Source organism: Tetrao urogallus (assembly GCF_951394365.1).
Source record: "Tetrao urogallus genome assembly, chromosome: Z".
NCBI lineage: Eukaryota > Metazoa > Chordata > Aves > Galliformes > Phasianidae > Tetrao > Tetrao urogallus.
Window position 1 is genome coordinate 59,088,704 of NC_136816.1, and position 21,260 is coordinate 59,109,963.

At 35.5% G+C, this 21,260-nt stretch overlaps 1 protein-coding gene across 1 annotated transcript in view; it reads right to left on the bottom strand.

Moving 5' to 3' along the window:
• Positions 1–3,103: 3,103 nt before the first annotated feature.
• Positions 3,104–21,260, bottom strand: part of NDUFS4 (NADH:ubiquinone oxidoreductase subunit S4) — a gene marked incomplete at its 5' end in the record, with an annotated part of 30,572 nt that continues 12,415 nt past the window's right edge. Inside the window, 3 exons of the mRNA XM_079548293.1 lie at positions 3,104–3,302; positions 5,862–5,935; positions 9,757–9,929. Coding sequence (XP_079404419.1) covers positions 3,199–3,302; positions 5,862–5,935; positions 9,757–9,929 — 351 coding nt within the window. The 3' untranslated portion in view covers positions 3,104–3,198. The remainder of the gene's footprint in view (positions 3,303–5,861; positions 5,936–9,756; positions 9,930–21,260) is intronic.

Below are 21,260 nucleotides of genomic sequence, written 5' to 3' on the forward strand. Positions count from 1 at the left end.
TTCTATGTTATCTCAGGTTTATTTCCAGTTTTGTTCTTTTTGTACTAAGTAGCAAAATATGCTGGTATACCCAGTAATCAAATGTGAAGTGAGATAACTATAAATCTGGAAAACAAAACAAACAAACAAACAAACAAAAATCCACAAACAAAACACACAAAAAAACCCTTATGTTAAACTTCTGGTGTTAAATTACAGTTAATTAGTTCAAATTATCATTTCTTTTTTTCCTTTTCTACTCATGAACTCATACTTCTATATGACAAAACTTTGTAGACAAGGGTCCATTCAAGTTCCCATTTCATAAATTAATAGTCTGATTTGTTTTACATTATCCATTGAATGGCACAGTTAAGGAATACACTTCTAGAACACTGAAACCATGCTCCCAGACAGTCCTTAGGTTGCTTTATAACACTAGAACTTTAAGAGTTGCAGGGCCTTTGTTTTATTAAAAATTGCTTTTGAAGTGACAAATGCTTCTTATCTTCAAAATAAATTGGTATCCTACAAAAACTTTGAAATTTCTTCCCCCACCCCCCCAGCAAAACTATCCAAAATATATCAAAGCACAGCAGGTATGCGCTCACATTTTGTAGGGAGTATAATATCGTAAACAATCTAGTTCATTGTTTCTGCATAAGATCATCAGATACCTCAAATATCTGTAAATCTCACATGTAAATAATGTATTCTATTTGTTCCAAAATTCCTTTTCTTCCATGAAGAACTTCCAGAAGTTTGAAACCTTATAACCAGGAAGAACTTCATGATGAACAGCTACCTCCAATATTAAGACGTATCTCCAATCTCATGCAGTGTTTACATTAAGAGACCCAAAAAGCCCTACAGATTTCTACTGTTGAATAGTTAGAAGTTGAGGATACTCAAAACCTAATTATGGTAGGTTAATTGTTGCGTCTTTTGTTTTGATATTCTAAATTTGTGGCAAATTTTACCTGTCATTCACTTCTAAAGCCGGCCAAGTACGACTTTTGTACAATTTCTGATTAAGCCTAGTGCTGCAATACTTGATAAATTAGTGAAGAGGTAATGAGGTTTAATAATTAATAGGGTTTTTTGATCTCTACCATATATTCCTACGCCAGTAATGTTTTGACTTCTGCAAGCTCTTGAAGTTCATTTCACTTCTAGGATTTGAAGACTATGTTAGGAATAACCAACAACACCAATGTCAGCATGCTCATTATCAAAAAGCCCTACATCCTACAGCAGAAAACCATCCAAGTCCTAAGAAAGAGGAAGGACAAAAAGTTCTTGGCCAAACCTCACTAAACAACTTCAAAGTAGAGTGCCTGAACCATATATGTAACAAATAAGAATTTCCTTCCCCTAGCCTTTTCCAAGAAAAAAAATGAAATTCAATATTTGATGTAATGAATGCTCTTTTGAATAATTCTATTAGTTGGAGAAACAAAGAAACTGCTCTATATGAAACTAGCTCCAGTTATGAACAGCATAAATCAACATACATCACCTCCATAGATTAGGGTTACAATAATCATGTTAAGTATTTCCTGGTTATCAGTCTTTACCTTGGACTACATAATTTCAAAAACCAAGCTGCGCATCGGCTGCTTTGGATACCCAAGCAGTTTTCTGATTTTAATTTTGGTAGCTGTCATACTAAGTCTAAAGACCATTTAAGTAAATTTTTCCTGATCTTCACTATCAAAATGCAAAAGGAAAAAAAAACAACAACCAAACAACAACAAACCACAACAACAAAACTGGCAGTGACCCTTATGGCTTTTCTTTCTACTGTATCCTTAATAAGAGCAGCATATTTACCTTAGCTAAAATACAGAGATGCAGTAGATTCTGGACTGTTAAGATATCAGTTTGGTGTGGAGCTCCTGGAGGAATTTAGGTTCGACTGCATAATGCAGCTTTCAAAAAAGATGAAGTGGAGTAACAGCTACATCACCCAGCTGGCTGATTACACTGAAACTGCTTATAAACACCGGTTTAAACACATGTTAGCAGGCATATAGGGCAGCTGGTTAAAACTAAAACAAATTTGAACAACATACAGTAGTTTCATGCCTTCTTTTTGCTAAAATTCATTGGATTGCACTTACGCTATTCATGAGCTCTGTGAAGAGAAATGTTTCAACAGTTTCTTTTATGAGAATTGGTTGAGATAAAATTTTAAATTGCCTATCAAAAAACATATCCCTCCTCCAATTTGTAATAAGTTTCTACGATCTTGCACTGATATCTCAATTTAAATACAATTTAAAAGAAAAATAAATAAATCAAAAGCCACTGGTATGTAAGACAAAGTATTCAAAACATGATATTGTACATTATTACAGTGAATGCTTTATTGTCTTGTAACACAGACCTAGTTCAGGCTATATATTCAATACTATGGCTGAGATGCTATCATTATATCTCTTGTTAGGCAACAGGAAACTTCAGTGCAGATAAACACGTAACTAGCAATAAAAAACACAGAGGAATAATTACTTAATATGTATATAGTGATGTTGTGTGAGGCATCGGGACACTCTTTGAGACTTAATCTGTGAATATTTAACTGTTTTTGTTTCATGATAGAAGAGCACCACAGAGAAATAATTAGAATCTCAGTCTTCAACTAAGTCTTCTGCATATCTAATTCAAAAATGGTGGTTTCTTTTTATGTTATTCAATTCTGTTATTCAGGAATAATGACAATATTAATTTGAGAAAGAAGGAGCTTATACAGTATGCATTTATGCAGAACTATTTAAATTATGTTCAAATGTTAAATTCTGCATCTCATACTCTGCTATTCAATTGATAAATTTGTCTTATGTATGAGAAAAAAACCACACTTCCATTGAGAAACTTTATATACACAGAAAATTTAAACAAGATATTGAATATAAAATTACTGTGAAAGAGAAACCACAACCTTTCTTTAAAGTTGCAGCTGATTGCAAACATTCCTTTTGATAGATTCCTAATGCAGCAATTTTTTACAAGTATGAACACCCCAAATCTCCTCTATATATAGGGAAGTTTGTAACAGGTTCAATTGGAGACATCAAAAACATTTTAAATAGACATCACAAGATGCATTTGTAGTTTAAAGGTCAAATTTATTAGGAGATTAAGAGATGTATTATACGTGGACTATAAATACAGCACAGCTGACTTTATTCACAGTCAGAGACAGCCAATGCCAACTTATTTTGTAGACACCCTTGTTCTTTTGTTCCAGGAAAAGTTTGCACCGTAAGACTTGGATTTAGGTTTTGGAATCTTCTTTTCTTCCACATCATAGCTCCAGCCTAGGAGTTGTGAGGGAAATAGTTGGGGGAGATGAAAATTAAAAAAAAAAAAAAAAAAAAAAAGAACTTTTAGTATTCATTGCATACAATATAGAGCAATTGCATCTTAAACCTTGTAACTTTAGTATTTTTTTCTCCAGATAGGAATCCATGATGTTACTCCTTTGCAGCTGACAGCAGAGAATACAGAAATGTTGTACACTTGACACATGCCTGTTCTCACAATTGAGAGACTTTGCATACCTCAACTTTCAGTACCCCTTCAGAAAACTTGACAGTCATCAGCAAAAAAGCTCAATAGGGAACACTGACCATTTCTGTATACAGTTCTGCAAGTTCACAGCATTGCAACTCTAGGACATCACACAGGTACTAAGGCTCTGTGGGACAAAAAATGAAAAAAGCTGGGAAAGAAAGAAACAAGGGAAAGGGAGCATAGAGAAGTCCAGTCCTGAAAGTTTGGGAAAGAATCATGACCTTGGAAAGGCTAAGAAAAAGGAAAGGTGGAACGACCAAGGTAAGGAAAAGCAAAGAACAGAATTCAACGTCAGAAGGGAATACAATGCTAAACTTTTTATAAGAACATAAGAAATTAAGAGAAGGGAATGAAGTGATAGAAGACAAGTAAATTATGTGATAGTTTAGCAAGAGAAATGCTAAAAAGTGTCAGAAAAGAGGAGGTGGAGACATCAGTGTTTATGTAAATCAAAATGCAAATCAATTGCAGCCTCCAGGTGCCTGGAAAGTTGCCAGGGCAGCACTCAGTATTCCAAAGTTTGGTCTCTTCAGCTGCAACATTTCACTCAAAGCTGAAATACTTGAGTGGAAGCTAGAAATGGTAAAAGTGTAGTTATAACTGATATTGATACAATGATATATTTCTTCCTTTCCTTCAAAATGAAGTGTTTGAGAAGGTTTAACATATGCCTGAATTTTTACATTTGTTATACAGAGAATGCTCAATATATACGTGAAGACATCAAAACCTTTTTAAGACACAGGTCGTCCTGTCAATGAGCCTCAATTTAGTGTATCCACCAATAACACAAAAAGGTTACCTCTGATTACAAGGTTGAAACAATATTGATTTTTCTATAAGAACCACTGGAACACAAGGTGAGGTTTTGAAAATATATTCTTTCCATCTATGAAAGCACTGACTTTTGCCTACAGTTCTGATTAACAATATAAACTTGAGCAAACAGCCAGAACTGCAGCCAGAGAAAGACTTTGGTATCACAGCATTCAGCATTATAACACCTAGCTTTGAAGGCACTCGGCTGCTGGAATGGAATCTACAGCCCCAGCTTATTGCTTCATCATTTTATACTACAGATAAAGAGGTGCTGAGTGCCTCCAAGAGATTTGCAACTGCCTGCACAATTACTTGGGCTGCTATAGCTATCAAAAATCCACAATTAGTTACATCTAACTTTGGACTGAAAGAGGCTGCCATATGTGATAAGACTTCACACTCTAGAACAAGCTTCTTCAGTTAGGCACCTTCAGTTTTTCAAAACAAACAGCTGAGCTCATTATCATAAAAGTACCACAGTGGTGGGGGAGATAATTCTTGCCTAGAACTCTGTCATACAAGCTAAATGGACAAAAAGCAGACTACTTTCTCTGGAAGAACACTCTTATCAGACGACTAAAGGCTACTGTGGCACGAAATCACTCCATCCTTGTTAAAAAACTGTATGTTTTTCAATAGTGATGTCAGATTGAACAAAAAAGAATTTAGGTCTACAGTCTAAACTTTTAATTTCATCCAGTTACAAGTGTCTCCCCCTCATTTCAATTTCAGATCATCCTCAGCAGTCACACTCTGGACAGAGATCTCTCCTGCTACTGTATTCACAGTACTCTTTTTCCAGCTACAGAAGATGCTTCAGGAGACAGGTGAAAAGGTAGCTCACCTGAGGTTCCAAAGTTCTTAAGTGAGAACTGAGTTACAACTGAATCCTACTTTTATCGGAATACCTGCAGTATCTAGGATTTGTGGAAGATAAACTTGAGGTTTTAAAGAATTTTGTCATGTAAAACTCAGGTAATTCTCACTGAGAGGACAGAGAACTGTGTTCTTCTAGATTTACAGATTTCAATTATATCTCAGCATAGAAGCCAGGTGCCTACAGTCCTCTTTTCTTTCTAAAAGTACATCTAAATTTTTTGAAATTCCTATTTCCAGCTGCACCTGATATTGAATCTATTACTTAACGAGCAATTGGAATGCTAAATATACCAGATTTTAACAAGTCAAAAAAAAAAAAAAAGAATCATACAGTTCAGCTTTTTAACTGCAAAAGTTAATCAACCTTTTCTATTTTTATAGGTGCACAGCAGAATCACCTAGCAACTCTATTCAATTTGGTCTGATCAAGAAATGTTTCTCTCTAATTAATCTGGACCACATACTGATGAAAACTGTAGAATGTGAAAAAACCTTAACCTCCATGTATATTATTCCTGGTTTTAGCTCAGTTATACCAGTTCCATATATCCATGAGAACTAAACAACAAGCTGAATCTATCATATCTCATATGTATAATACGCACCATTTTTTTCAGCAAAGGCAATGGCATCTTCTTTAGTAGAGAAAGTAAGCAGCAGGTTGGATAAAGGATCAGCTCTGTAAGAAATCAGATGACAGATTTCAACAACAACTTAAAATATAAAATAATTATACCTGCATCTCAAATGCCAGCCAAAACCTATACTGCACAATATTTTGTAGTACACAATTTCAAAAGCAGACTAAATTTTAGCCATTCAAAATTCCTACATTTTTATTAGTTCTAGGATTAACTTTTACATTGTGTACAGTATTGTTTCTGTCTTCCAGTTTGCTGAAATTCCCCCCAACTCAGTGAAAAAATTAATGTCATAAGTTTTTTAGTCAACAAGCTTGTCTAACTACTTACTGAGGTTGAAATAAATGCTTTTCAACAATCTTATTTCAATTTTGAAAGCTGTGCAGTCCCTCTCTTTTTGAAAGAATAGGAGGCTTAAGTCAATTTAGAACAATTTAAGGAGGGAAGACATCGACTGAGCAGCTAGTGGGCGAGTAACTGTATGCAGAATATCAAAGTGAGCAGAGCAGGAGTTAATGAGATGTTGGAGAGGATGTGAACAAGTTGAGATTTTTTTGTAGTCATGTGACCTCCAAAAACCACTCCAGTACAGCAATGAGATCTTAAGCCATCACTGAAAACAAAGTTCAGAAACTCAAGCTGCTAGCTAACCAATTACACAGTGATATTTTTTGATGATCAGCTATTCTCAATTACATTTCTGAAAGAAAGTAAAAAAGGAAAATGCTTTTTGAAATGAATTAAAATCTCAGTAAAAAACAGTATTTTTATTTTGCTTTAAAAGCTTAATTTAAAAACAATGACAAAAGGTGAAGAAGCAGGGCTCTAAAAATTAATCAATAGGACTTTCATATATACAAGAAACGGGCTGCAGGAGCACAAGGATTACATAATGCTTCCCTGAGCCAGCATGTTAGCCTGGGAGACAACTGCAAGACAAGACCAAATTGCAATCTACTATTGACAGAGCTGTCTCTGACTGTTCTCTTTGAAGCTATAAGGGTAAATGAAGAGAAAAAGCAACCAAAGATACATTGAACTCTATACAATGAAGGACAAAGACTGTGACTGGCAGAGGGGGAGGGGAAGACAGGGAATCTAGCTTCCAGCAAAGACAACAATGTAATTTTATCTGATGTATGTGTAAATCCAATATATCCCCCAAGAAAAAAAAAACACATTGGATAAAAGCAAACATTACACTTCGACATACCATGAGTTTTTCCAAAAATATGTAAATATTTATCTTATAAAAGCAGTATAGAGAATGAGAGACTATGAATTAGCTCATAGCGTGACCAAAGGACAATCAAGCAATCCAATACATTGCAGTATTTGGACAGTTAATGCTTACTGTTCATCTCTTCTGTGATCAGACTCTGAGGTTGGAAAAATCTAGTCAGTGCTACTGAGTAGTAAAAAAAGAAATCTGATGGGTAATGAGGAACTTGTACCTGTTCAGTGCTGCACATTTAGTGAAAACCTTCCCAAACAGAAGCAAGTTGGAACTAAAGAAATGAAGAAATCATGCATTCTCTTTTCCTTTATGTTCATCCTTCATCCAATTTCAACACAGCTTTCTGATTTCTTTCTCTGAATGAGCTACCCATGTATTTAAATTTGTGATAATCTGTGAGCAAACAGCAGAGTTCAGAAATGCCAACATGATGTCCTGACAGCAGTAACAGTGCTGCAGGATTTCCAGTGCTCTAGGCTGTCTATCAGTGACTGCAAATAGTAATTCCACATTTTGTCCTTTTTATATGATTCTATGCAATAGAAACCATATGATTTCTGTGTTTCTTAGCTTATGTTAGGATGTACTCAAGAACAATTAACTAACTTTCCTGTAATGAAGGCTACCAATTAAAGCAAAATGACACAGATCTATTTTATTTAGATCTATAACTGAGTTACTTGTACTGAAAAAAAACAAAAACAAACTTATGAAGAGATAACAGTAATAAAAAAACATTAGGAAAGAAAATTAAGATTGCAAAATGACAGAAACACAGCAAAGACCTACAGGTAAATAAGTATATTGAGTCCAGAGCAAAAAGGGCTCATCACTAATTGCCAGACATTATTCAAAATTAAATGGCAAAATTGTTCTCTGGAGAAGAACTTCTGCAGAAATTTAATCTGAAGAAACTTTTGTTAGCTTTCTCTGGGGGTTGAACAGTAACTTGAAATTGCCAAGATGTCCACTAATATTTCTCAAGTGTTCTTTAAAGAATGAAAAAAAACAGTTTACAAAACCCTTGACCCAGCGATGTCAATTCACAACACAGCCCTCACTTTTGTAATGCTTGTTATGCAAGAAATATTCTTTCCCTTACTGCAAAATAAAAATGCACTCAGGGATGGATTAATTCAGAACAGCCATTCCATTTTATATACCTATGCTAAAAGCACTCCAGGACAATTTAGCATTCAGGTAAACTCTTAATAATGTGGCATATTTCTCTGGGTTGTTAGAAAATCTAAAAGACATTATTTTGGCTAAGAATGTGTAGAATCCCACTCAGAAAATAAGTTGTCTGGAGAGGACACATTCCCAGCAAAGGGGAATTAGAGGAAAAGTTAAATTAAACCTGAACTATAAAGCTGGTGTTACTGCACCTGTTACAGAACTGTAATCTGTGCAGGGGTATAAATAAACCATATGGTGGTGGGCAGACTTTGTGGGGAACATAAGAAAGGTGGGAAAGGTGTATTGCTGGTCAACAGTCTATTACCTAATCTAGGCCAGTGTGAAACAACTCAATCATGGCTTGCTAAATAGAGTGGCTAGTCTCAGCAGTGAAATCATACCAGCCAAAAGCATGTTTGATTATTTTAATTCTAAGTTAATATTTTTCCTCATCTAATGACGTACTATCTCAGCTTTCCTAATTTCTTTGCAATGCTAATACAACCAAAACATCACAGGCTGCAAGTATCATAACTTGATTTCAGAGTTATTTTGAAAATCAAACTATGATAAATTTACAATATTAATATATCTTTGGGGAAAAAAAATCCCTAAATATTTCATATTTAAATATTCAGATTTAGTTTCATCAGCAGTTTATGTTCTTTAATCATAAGTGCCTGTATGATTGTAGCCAGAAATTTCCAGAACACACTGTATCCTTTCTGAAGTCTGAAGATTAATTTCTATTGATATTTGCTTACAGAGAATAATTAACTTTTCTGAACAACCTTCTAACAAAATGGCTTCCAATCAAAATTACAATATCATTGGAAGAATATAAAGGAATTCTAACCACACCATAAAATGTAGGTTGTACACTTATTTAGAAAAAAAAATTAGCTGCATCAAAGTTACATCTCTAAATTTTTGCACAGTTTCCATGAAGGTATTGCTTTTCTGGATTTTGGTGTATTTAAGGTATTTACCAGTCATAATAGCTGAAAAAAATGGATGTTTTAAACAGTTTGCTTGTTAAAAATTTACTGTAGCTCCTCGTTTCAGATTTTTAGGATTTCTGTAAAACTTCGTAAAAAGAAATTCCAAGTGCTAGATATCATTATTTTATGTATAACCACATTTAATATATGGAACTGACAGCTGAGAAAGATTTATTGCTTCAGGTATCTAATAACCTTCCTTCCCCAGAGCTGTTATACAGCAATGTTACCTACAAATACAGTTGTTGAAATTTCTGGGTAACACTTTACAAATTCTTTAAGAAGATTTTGTAAACTAAAATCTGTACTTACATGATTGTTAATCATGACAAACCTACCCGACCATTTACTTGATGCAAGTGCTGTTACACAGATTTACAGACGATTTCAAAGTTTGTATGACCGGCTGAAGTCAAATATAGAGAAAAGCTCAGTAACTACTCACGTGGATGCCCAACCCATCAGAGGGTTCTCCCAGCGCTCCCTGTTATCAAATTCAATCTTCCACTTCTTCGTGTTGTTAACTCCTGCCTGCATTGCATTGCGTGCTGGAACAAAAATGTGAACTCTTCTGGTTTTAATGTGCTCATCTGGAACACCAGTTAAAGTAGAGATATCCTATGAAAAATACAATGGAATTTGTTAAAAAGGGTTCACATGAAAGGTGCGTAAACTAATACTGCTTCTGCTTTTGCACAATGTCGTGCTTGATTATTTTTTACAATCACAACACGAGAGTTTTGCAGAAATGTATGTTATGAGTCCGGTTTTATAACGCTGAAGCAGATTCACAACTAGGGCTGCTGTCATTCTGCTTCCCCTGGCTCAACAAGATTTCGCATGGATCAGCCACCTGAACCTGCTCATCTCCCACCTATACAACTGCTAGAGCCAGAGGAGGAGCAGGACAACCCCTCCAACTGCAGCTGTGAAGACAGAACTGATCCTATTTGCAGCAGCTAAAGCTACCATGAATTGTATCATAAACTCTTTTTTTTTTTTTTTTTACCCTCAAAAGGAAAATTATAGCATACATGGAAGCATAGACAAACCCCAAAATTCTACATTAACATCAGGAGCCTGAAACAAATATGAGCAGGTCTTCTCACCAAGATCCTCATCAGCCATTCGGATGCTACACTGTAAATGATTTCACTCTTGCTTAAGGCTGCAGGTAATTAACAAACATCCAGACTGAACTATAAAGCAATGCCTAGCATGAAGGAAGAGGCACAACTTATCTGTTCTGCAATAATTCAACAACTGACATGGCAGAGCAGGTAGTAGAACTCAGCTCTCTTATTTCACTAACCATTAGTTGTTACATGAAATTGACCCCTCTTCTTTAAGCAGTAAGGCCAACCGTGTCACAGGCTGTGAGCACCTGTTTTTGAGAGTTGCTTCTTCTCAAGACTACTAGTTGATATTTAAGTGCAGAACAAAATTTCATGTCAACTCCTCAGCTGACTTCACTAACTCTCTCTCAAACTGCAGGCCTTTTCTTCGCCCCCCCACTCCATTCAAATTCAAGATTCACAGATTACTGCAGGCTACCTAATTTGGTACGATTGGATTCCTCACCAACAGCAGGGGCTCTAATGCCCACGGCTCAAAAACCTGTGTCAATCTGAGTACACATTTATTGAACAGGTACTGTACACTAATTAGTCATTTTCGATAGGGAAGTTTTTCCATGATTTTGCAGCACTTGCCACTGGTAACATTCTTTGCTTTGGTATTCTTCTGAAGAACAAAAGGATTTAGAAGATTCCAGCCTTCCAAACAAAAACCATGTTTAATAAGGTCAGAAGTAGTTTGCCCTCCGCTCTGAAGGTTTAGTTTCTGAGCAATCTACAAATAAACATAATGAAGATAAAAACTAAAGGACCACAAAAAGCAACCTAAAAGAATTAGCTGTCTTTAATAAGATAGGGAAAAATCTCACATGAACTGCTACAAAAAATTACTCTCAGCAGCATCTGATATAATTAAAGTGAACTTTCTCTTTAAAAACTAAACAGTAATTACATAAAATTAAACTGTCAGTTCACCCTCATAGAGTAGAGTGTGAAATCAAATATCAAATCCATCTCTAAGGACTAAACTACTCCTGTTCCTTACATACTTAAAAGGCCAGTGGGAGCTCCTTGGTCTCCCTCTCTCCCCTCCTCACTCCAGAAACAAGTAGTAAAGTAGTTAGTCCAAAAAAACCCTAACAGAAAGTTGGGCATATTGAACTCATCTCACTAGCAGTGCCATGACTCGCATGAAAAGGCAAACAAGTTTAAAGGAAACACTGTGGCTTTACATGTCTGTAGCTACTTAATTTATGGGATTTTGCTTTGCAGCAAACTTAAAAGCCCTTGGTGCTGACTCCACACCATCTTTTGAAATGCGGCAAGTCTCATATTTTTGTGTTCTTCAGAAAATAGACTCTGGGAGATCAATCCCTCGAATACAGCAGGGAGCAGTCTGAAGCATTTCATTTGTATTTGCAATTAGAAAGAAGGCAAAACAAACAAATGCGCACACTAATTTTTCACACTCTAAATGTTCTACACAGACTAACAAAAGGCAACTGTCCAAATATCTTACCAATTCCATTACAAATGCTTTCATTAGGATCAAATAATGTTTATATGTTATGTAAATAATGTTTATATGTAAATAATGTTTAGCAACGAAAGACTACCACTAAGGAATATGTTGCAACACACACAGATCACCTCCTGACAGACAGACTGAAATTTCTGACTGCTGAAGCTTGAACCACAGTTTCAGGAGGAAATAGCTTCTTATTATAAGTTTTCTTGTTTGAATTCACAAATTGCTTTATTTTTATTTTTTAATGCAGTAAAATGAAGTAAAAGTGTTTTTAAAAACCTGGTTTGCTGTATTACTCTTGAAATACGTATTTTAACAAACATGTCTCAGTTGAGAACATTTTGCATTATTCTCCAGTAATTTTGTTTCCCCTTTGAAATAACCCGCACTTTGCTATGTACGAACCTGTTTTCTTGTTATCACCAAATACATCCAAATTTGCACATTTTTTCCTATCGTAATTCTCAGCAACTTCTATGTCCATTATGAATTTTATGCTTCAGATTTGGAGGTCTTTTAATTGTTCTAGGAATCTCTGGGATTAAAATAAAACACTGTATAAACCAGTGTTATGGATGTATTCCATTTTGCTTTTTTGAAGCTTTGAATGCTAGAAACCATAAGAACTCTACATGTTAATCCCTACAAGTCATGTTTTTTGGGCAATTGTCTGACTCCAAATCAGTTATTTTACGAACAATATAGGATTCATCCCATAAAAATTATTTTCAAGGTGAAAACTAAACCTGCCTACTTTCAGAAACTAAAATATCTACATAGTGTTGCTAGCTCTTCACACTTTGATTCATTATAGCTGAAGTTTCCATGCCTTCTGGGAATCTAGCAATTGTTTATTGATATCTTCCCCATATTAAAGCTGGCAATTGAACAGACAGTTGTTAGGACAATGAGTTTCTGGCTTCCGAAGCTCAAGTTGTCCTGACATAAAATCACTGTTTTTGCTTGCTGTAGACATATAAGGTACTGTAGCAAAGCTGAGCTGTTGCCAAAGATATGGAATAAAAAGGCTTGGCATCTATCACATACTTGACACCTAAAGAGCACAGAAGCTCTAAAATTCCTATTCCCTGTAGGCGCACTCTTAGTCTAGACAAACTGATTTCTCACACTTTTAAAATGCATTACAACACTCTATTGTGATCATTTCATCCACACAGCTCCAACTAGTGACAGAAGAACCTGTCCTTTAAGCGACATTTCAATGGGCTAAAGCTCCCGCTCCAAGACTCCATTAAAACAATATAATACTTGAAAAGAACTGTGCTGCACTGGGTTGAACTCTCTACTGTGTCTTCAGAGCTTTGTTCTGAGTTCAAGTTCTCATTGAAACTACCTGTGAACCAACTTTCCAAAACAAAGATGTTTTTGACAGCTAGTTTCACACTACTATCTTTTTTTTTTTTTCAAAGTGTTCCTTACTGAATTTTGCTCTATTAGCATATTAAAATATTAGTGAGGTGTTCAGCATTAAAATTCTAAATAATAAGGTGACAACATAAAAGACAAGATCTGAACTGTATAGCTTTTCTTTTAATAAAAATTAACAACCCCATTTCACATTTTTAATGTGGGCTATCATCTTTATGACCATTTTGGTTTTGGTAATACAGATCTTTTTTTTTTTTTTTTTTTTTTAAATAGTAACTTCTTAATATCCATTTATAACAGTTTTTTAAAGCAGAACAAATTGCATCCAGCATCCAACTGCCTACAAACCATGAGGACTTTGTGCCTCTATTAAAACTTATGCTTTTTAAAAACATGATGGAAGAACTGGTAAATCTGCTCTAGAAGGAGTAATAAGAAACGGTGGAAGTGCTATATAGGAGGAAGAAAAATGGGTACACAGGCATCAATGAAAACAAGATTCAGCATAAATGTGACATTCAAAGGAAAGGAATTACATCTTCAAGTAAGTTCCACACTCACAACACCAGAACCAAAAAATAAAAGAAACTGAACTCCGCAATTCAAGGTAAAGAGATAAAATGATTGAAAATATCTGAAATGTTTTTGAACGGGTGAGTCAGGTGTGCACAAAGGTGTCATATTTCAACTCCAACATTTCTCCACGCATAGGCAAACAGTGTACATAACTGCTATCAACTATCTATTTAGCATCCCCTTTTTTTTTTTTTTTTAATAAAGGAAACAGGGAACAAGCAATGGGAAGTTGATGTCAAAACACAGAAAAACCTCCCAGCAAGCTTCCCGCAACCACCCAGGATTTAGAGTCTTGCTAGGCGCTCTCTTTTCAATACCAGAATTTCACACATTTCAATGACCATTATGACTTCAAAGAATCAAATTTTCATCATTGTCCGTCATCTGCCGGTTGATTTGTATAAAGGAGTTCTTCTGCATGCACTCCAGACAAAAGGCTCCTTACTTTCGTGGCTATATATCAAATTTAAAAGTTCTGTTTGTGACAGTTGTGTCTGTGGTAAATTAGGGTAACACTGAAGGAGTGCAGCTGCTCTGCAGGAACCTCCTTTTTGGCATCATTTCACTTAAATAAAAACTGAATAATTAGCTTCTGCCTTTATTAAACCACAAAAATGCCACTGGCCTTAGTAATTACTTCCGGTTGCCCCACCTACTTAACCTCAGGAGTTTACACTTGTTAGAAAAGAGGGAAAGGAGAAGTTTTCTGTACTTTATGGGAGTCCACAGCAGCTTGCTCGCTTTCCCATCCCCAGTCTGTTTTATAGTCTGAGTGCATGAAACTTGGCTGTGGATTATTCTTGTTGCAATATACTTACTGTAGGAGCTGCGATATGAAAGCACAGACTGGCTTGCATAAAAGCCACCAAATAGCTGCTGTGAAAGAAGGTTTATACTTAGTGGGCTCACCTGCTTCAACTGGAAGTCAGGATGACAACATATTTCTGCACTCCACTACAGTATTTTTGAAATAAGTGTAAGAGTACAAAGTCTACTATGGAAATTGTGAATGGAAAAATGGAGCAGAATGAACTCAACATGGTCAGACAACATTTATCTAACAGCTACAGACATAACAAGGGGAAAAAAATGTCTCTGCCCTTAGGAAAGTCTGTATCACACAGAATGCTGCTTTCTTTCAGGCTTTACAATCTTTTTGCATTATCACAGTGATCTGTGAACACGTGGTACTTAACATGTGTTCTCCCATCTAACTGCACAGAAAATCAATAAAAAACCTCAGAAAAGGAATGAAAGAAACATATTTAAAAAACAGAAATCTAAACACTGTAAACTTGAGACTGTACTCAATAATAATGCCAGCAAGACAGCTTCTATTTGAAGAACATATCTTTCCATAGGGAGTTGTGCAGAAAACACTACAGAGAAAAGGATATGAAACTGGCATTAATGGAAGCAGATATGATCACACTAATGGAATCACTGTAAGTGGAAAGGAGGTGTCAGCACCCAAAACTGCAAGCACTGTCAGCAAACTGCTCATCAGTTTGCATTTCACAACCAAGGAGCTGCTACTTTAAGAGCCCTGGTGGCCAAACTTTTGCTGTTGTCACACAACCTCCTTGAGAACGACCTTGTCATCCCATTGCACAAAAGCTCACTCATATTTCTCAATATTTTGTGTGCCCAATATTATTTCACACTGGTTGAGAATCGTGGCGTACCACATCCGATACACCACCATTAAGTTGGTGTCACTTGGAATTTATTAGAGAACAAGATGAAAGAAAAAGCAGGCATAGACAGTTGGAGTTCCAAAAATCACAGCTGCTTTGTACAAATGTTACTTCATTATAAGCAGGAGACTTCCTCCTTTCCAACCAATCTTTCTATTCTTGAAACAATTTTAGTCTGAGTTGCATTCCCAAATTGCCCATACACATTTGTCCCCAGCAAGTCACAGAAAAATTGCATTTATAAAAGTAATTTATGCTAAAATTTAAGGTGAAAGCTGCTAAGTTGTGTTTATTTGAGTTTAAACCACAATGCTTAAAATAAAAACAAAACTATAAGATTTTGTATCTTCCTGATCGCCCAACAAACCTCAAATAGGGAGGTAGTTTCTTGGCAAACCATAATGCATGACAAACATGCAAAATATGCCTAGTATTTAGTCTGTTTTTTTGATGAACAAGTAAACAACATTTTGAGACTTAGAAATAAAGCATTTGAAACACTTAAGTTCTACTTTCTGCACAGACAGGTACTGCATGCTTGGTATAGTTGTTTTTTTCTGCCAAGAAGGAGTCAAAGAGCAAGACAAAAAAAATAACCATTTAATGTAATTTTTTCCTGTAACTGCACCTCTTAGCTTTGGGAATACTGCCTGGGTAAATGCCATGAAAGAAAAAACAAACTAAGTGTATGATTTCATAGTTTGATGAAAATTAAGAAAATCACTATTAAATAGATGGAAGTAGGGTTGGTCAGGAGAGGAAAACTGGAAGAATAATATCTTTTATAAGAATAGATGTTGTGTCTAGTAATGATCTGAGACTTCAATGTGGTCATGACACTCTTCAGATTAAGAAAATTATAAACAAAGTGCTTATCCAGAACAACAGGTAAAAAAAGTTTCTGAATTATTTATAGCAGACTGTGTAAACTTCTTTTTCCTACAATATGGTAAGTTTTACACAGCACATACTATCTAGAATTCATTCAAAGCTTATGTAAGTAAATCTTTTGCTGACACACACACAAGCCACTGGCTTGGTTTTTGTTAATGTTTGTAAGGCATTTAAAAATACCTTGCTTCTACAGTCAACAATTTTTTAGAGCTTCACAATCCGTAAATTAAAAACAGCAAAAAATCAGCTAGTTAAGAATAAGACAACAGCGGCATTTTTAGACCATAAACTTTCAAATTAAAGGAGAGGCAGTCTTAGTTTACCTGCATTTAGAAAGCCTTCTAGTATATAAAAAGAAGTTTCAATCACAAACACTAAGAGTCCTGGCCAACAATCCAGGGACATTGGCAACATTTTCTCTGTGCTTCCAAAGTTGTTTTAGTGAAGTCCTTACTTCTCTCACTCACTAAAAGTCATCTGTACCTATGCATGGAGAGGAAGTGGCATCGATTGTGTGAGATGTATGGCTGCTGTGCATTCTTGCAGTTTTGTGCAAAAACTGCCTTATCTGTTCAAGTCCCAAAAGATCCAAGGGATAACAGCACTCAAAGGCTGACTGTGACCTGAGGTACTACTTTCAAATAAGCACTGCAGTTGCTGCTGTGAACTTGGGTTTTACAGAGCCAATTCGTAATCTGGACAGCAAATACCTTAAAACCTGAGATGCCGAGTTCAAATTCTAATGCATGTCTAAATTTTAAGACTTGATAACTCCAGTGAAATTTCTTACAATGAGGCTGTAAACAACATCACTGCAGTGTACGAAACAGTATGGTGACTCAATTTAATTAGCTAGCAGTCTCCCTCGGCTGGTAGCTAGGGTACAGCATACCTAAAAAATTTAAAAGAATTCCATTATTGTGCACTCCGGTGTTCCTTTCGTTTCACTTCCTAGCTACCTATTTACTCCCTCCTTAATGGTAGCTGTGGAACACACATAGGGGATTTAACTTGAAGGGTTAAAATTTTAGTAACAACGCAGATTTTATTTAAAAAAATTATCTATATATTCATCAAAGGCTTGCATGGAGGTAGCAAAAAGTACTGTTTCAAACTTCAATCTGACAATACTGTCACAGCAGTGCACAGTTTGCTACTAGGAACAATATCCAGAAACCCTGAGTTCGTGTAAGCCGATGCCTGCTTCCATTGTGATGCGTGTTCTCTTTTCTTTACACCTTCTTTATAATTAAAGTGATTTCTGTGATCTTTGTCACAAAGTAACTAGTGATTTGAGACACAGGGGAGAAAAACAGAAAGCAAATCCTCAATCAAGAAATGCAAATTCAGAGCAAGATCCCTTGTTTGTGCATGCTTTGAGAAGTTGCATTTAAGAAGTTAGAAGGAAGCCAGACCTGTTAAAAGCTGTTCCTTACCCTAATGCAAGATGTAATGCTTTTATGTAATATGCATGGACTTCAAAAGTTGAAAGGGGGTGCTAAATAGTGTACACAATTTCCATACACAGCAGGTAGTGAAGCAAGAAAAGAAGGGACACAGTTACCCTCGTTAAAGAGATGCACAATAGAGAACTGTTATGCAGTGCTACCATAGGAAGGTCTATGCATAGGGATGCTGCGGCTATTAACAGCTTAAATGTGCGCTATATTTTGTTAATTAGTGCACACAGCTTTTAAGCCTTCATTGTGTTTTAAAAAGATCTTTTTGAACAGTAACGGATTCATTATTTCCTGGTGGGTTCATGGGACTTCAACTGTTTAATCATAATCCATAAATAAGTGGCTGAACACCACTGGACAAAAGCTATTTCTTTGAATCTACCTGTACGGTTAAAATGCAAGCATTCTACAACCTTTCTGTAAAAAGCAGAATCATAAACAGTATGTTTTACTGTTATTTTACAAGCCCTTTTTTTTCATCTGCTCTATCTAGAAGTTTGTTGTAATTTGTGCATAGACCTTAGCCTTTAAGGTTACTTACAGGGCACAAAATCATGGTCTTCTAACTTCTAATATAATACCAAAACCTGTCATTAAGATAAAAAGCTTGGTATTCAAATTCAGTGATTCATTTTGATTCACTACAGCTTTCTTTTAAGTATTCTATCACTGCGGGGGAAAAAAATCAAAGGAGAATACAATGTGCAAATACATTTACTGAACAGTGATAAAACAGTAAGATTTTTTATTCTTTTGAAACAGGCAATACAGATGATATTCAGCCTCTGACTTATCAGACAAACAGAACTAGATGACCCAGGAATGCTTTTGAATGGAACTGGCATGGTGGAAAAAATGTGTTCCCCTAAGAAAAAATAAAAAACAGAACAATAAAGAATAAAATATGAGTGCTGACTACATTTTATCTTTAAAAAGGTTCTGTCCAGTTAACATGTTACTCATTGAAAACTTTCAAATATGTGATGGATAACAATGATGCTGGCTTGCACTAAAAAAGTGGATTTTTATTTTTTTTTTTAACATGAATACACATCAAAGTCTGTAAAGAAACACTGTCCACTTCTTCATGAGCTGGTAATAGGAATTACTCATCCTATTCTTATTTTTTATTTTTAACATATGCAGCATAATAATAGTATCTCAAGAAAAAGATACACTATTAATTCTGCATGTCACGGCTTTGTTAGCCCACACTTGGTAGAAGTTTCTTACAATTCATGTTATTCTCACTTCTTAACCCAATCTTCAGACTAATAAATAATAGAATAAAAGTTGTTTACTCATCAAGCAAAGGTGTTCTTTTGCACAAAAAGCAAACAGATGGACATTATGGAATGGTTAGAATTGAATATGTCAAAACAGAGCAACTTCCCTATAGTGCTTCACAAGACATGAATTAAAAAAACTCTGCTGTCGGAATATTAGATCCTTTCTCTATGGTCCTCATCCTCACTCATAGTTTAACATCCATAATTTGAGAAAGCAGCCAAAGGGTAGTTGAAAGGCACTTGAATAAGTTGCCTAAAATAATATGCTGTCTAAAATTGGAAGACCACCTCTTTACATTTCATCATCAATGATCTGAGTTGAAATATGTACTGAAGAAGCACCAAACTCTACTGTAGCATGCCTGCACCTCTCCTGCTCCTGCACAAGATATTCTAGGATTCCCATGAGATTACAGGGACACAGTTTTCCCTTCCAGATACAGAAAACTTTTTCTTTTCTTTCTTAAAAAAGCAGTTCAGCTAGAACTTCACAACAAGAAACAGCTTTCAATTCTGCAAGCAGGACTTGTGCCTCATTTACAGAAACTTGGATCTACTACATAAACGCAGAAAGAGACATTTTAGTGAACACAAAAACAATGGCATTACAAGGACTTGTTTACTTGGTACTCCTCTCAAGACAAAAAGAATTCTTGTTATCTACCAAAATATTTCATAACAGGGGTTACTATTTAAGTATTCTAGACAAGCTAGGAGTAATGGCACTGTTTGTGAGAACCTGAAAATATGACCTAGCTTCTGAAAAGAAAAACCACTTTACAAAACAGCTCTGAAAAGGAAGTTACTGCTTTATGCCTCTTGATTACTAAACTATATCAAGAGCTTACTTTTGTTCTTACTAGCGGTGATGCGTTCATATTTGGACTTAGAAAACCAAACAAGCATTTACAAGTTGAATAACCTGTTGGAAACCACACAAACTAAACATGGAACAATGCTACTCCTTTAATTTGTTCTGAACAGTCATTGTAGCAAGCTCTTCAGAAAAAGTACTCTTTGATAGAAAATAAAATACTATGTAATGAAATAAACAACCTCCTGCATACCCTTCAAAGAGAGATATTCTTTGAGTCAGTGCTCCCAGGCTAAAGCCTTGAAATTTCTGCACAAGAATGCTGCACAAAGGAAGTCCAGACAAAACAGACACTTGAGATGTAGGCAGGTTATATAACTTCAATCTCAGACACTCTTCCTTTCAATATCCAACACAGATAGCACTGTCATGCACCCAAAGAAAAGGCACTCAGAGGAAGAAGCCCAAATCATTTCCCCTATTCTAAAAAGAAATATGCCTATACAAGGATGAAGATGCAATTGCAGCACATTGTTATAACAGTGGTTCACTTTACACTAAGTTCTGGGCTCTCTGCAAAATATAGTTATCTAAAATGAAAAAAGAAATCAAGCTGCCGTTTACTCATATAGCAGTATTTATTGCTCTTAAAAGACAGTACGTTTGAATAGAATTTCCTTAGCTTCTCTAACTGCTTAAAGGCATAGGAAATTTCTTCATCTAAGGTAGTAAATCGTTGCCTGCAGACATTCTTACAGAAAGCTGTGTGTAGGTATCTAGCCAACCAGGTTTTCTAAACCACTGCAATCTTGATCAAACTGTAACTGCTTAAAAAAAGAGTTGCAGCAAGCAGTATAGACTGAACTGAGCTACAATTGCTAGAATGGAAGAAGGATTTAATTGCCAAATAGCAAAACACAGTGAACTAGCAGTGCTGAAAATGTATATATAGCTACATTATCTGAAGCTACACACACCTGAGCTTGTATAGCACTGAAGATCAAATTCAACTACCACATAAAACTACAAAAGAAACTGTCAAGTTATTTATACTATCTATGTTTAGAAATAAACACATTACTCTGGTAAACCACTATGATATACATGAAATGAGAAGGATTATTGCTCTTCTCAGAACTATTATAACCTTTAAATACTAGATGTCATATTAACATGATATCCAAGGCTTTTTTTTTTTCCTCCCCAGAGTAATACTGTTAGACTTC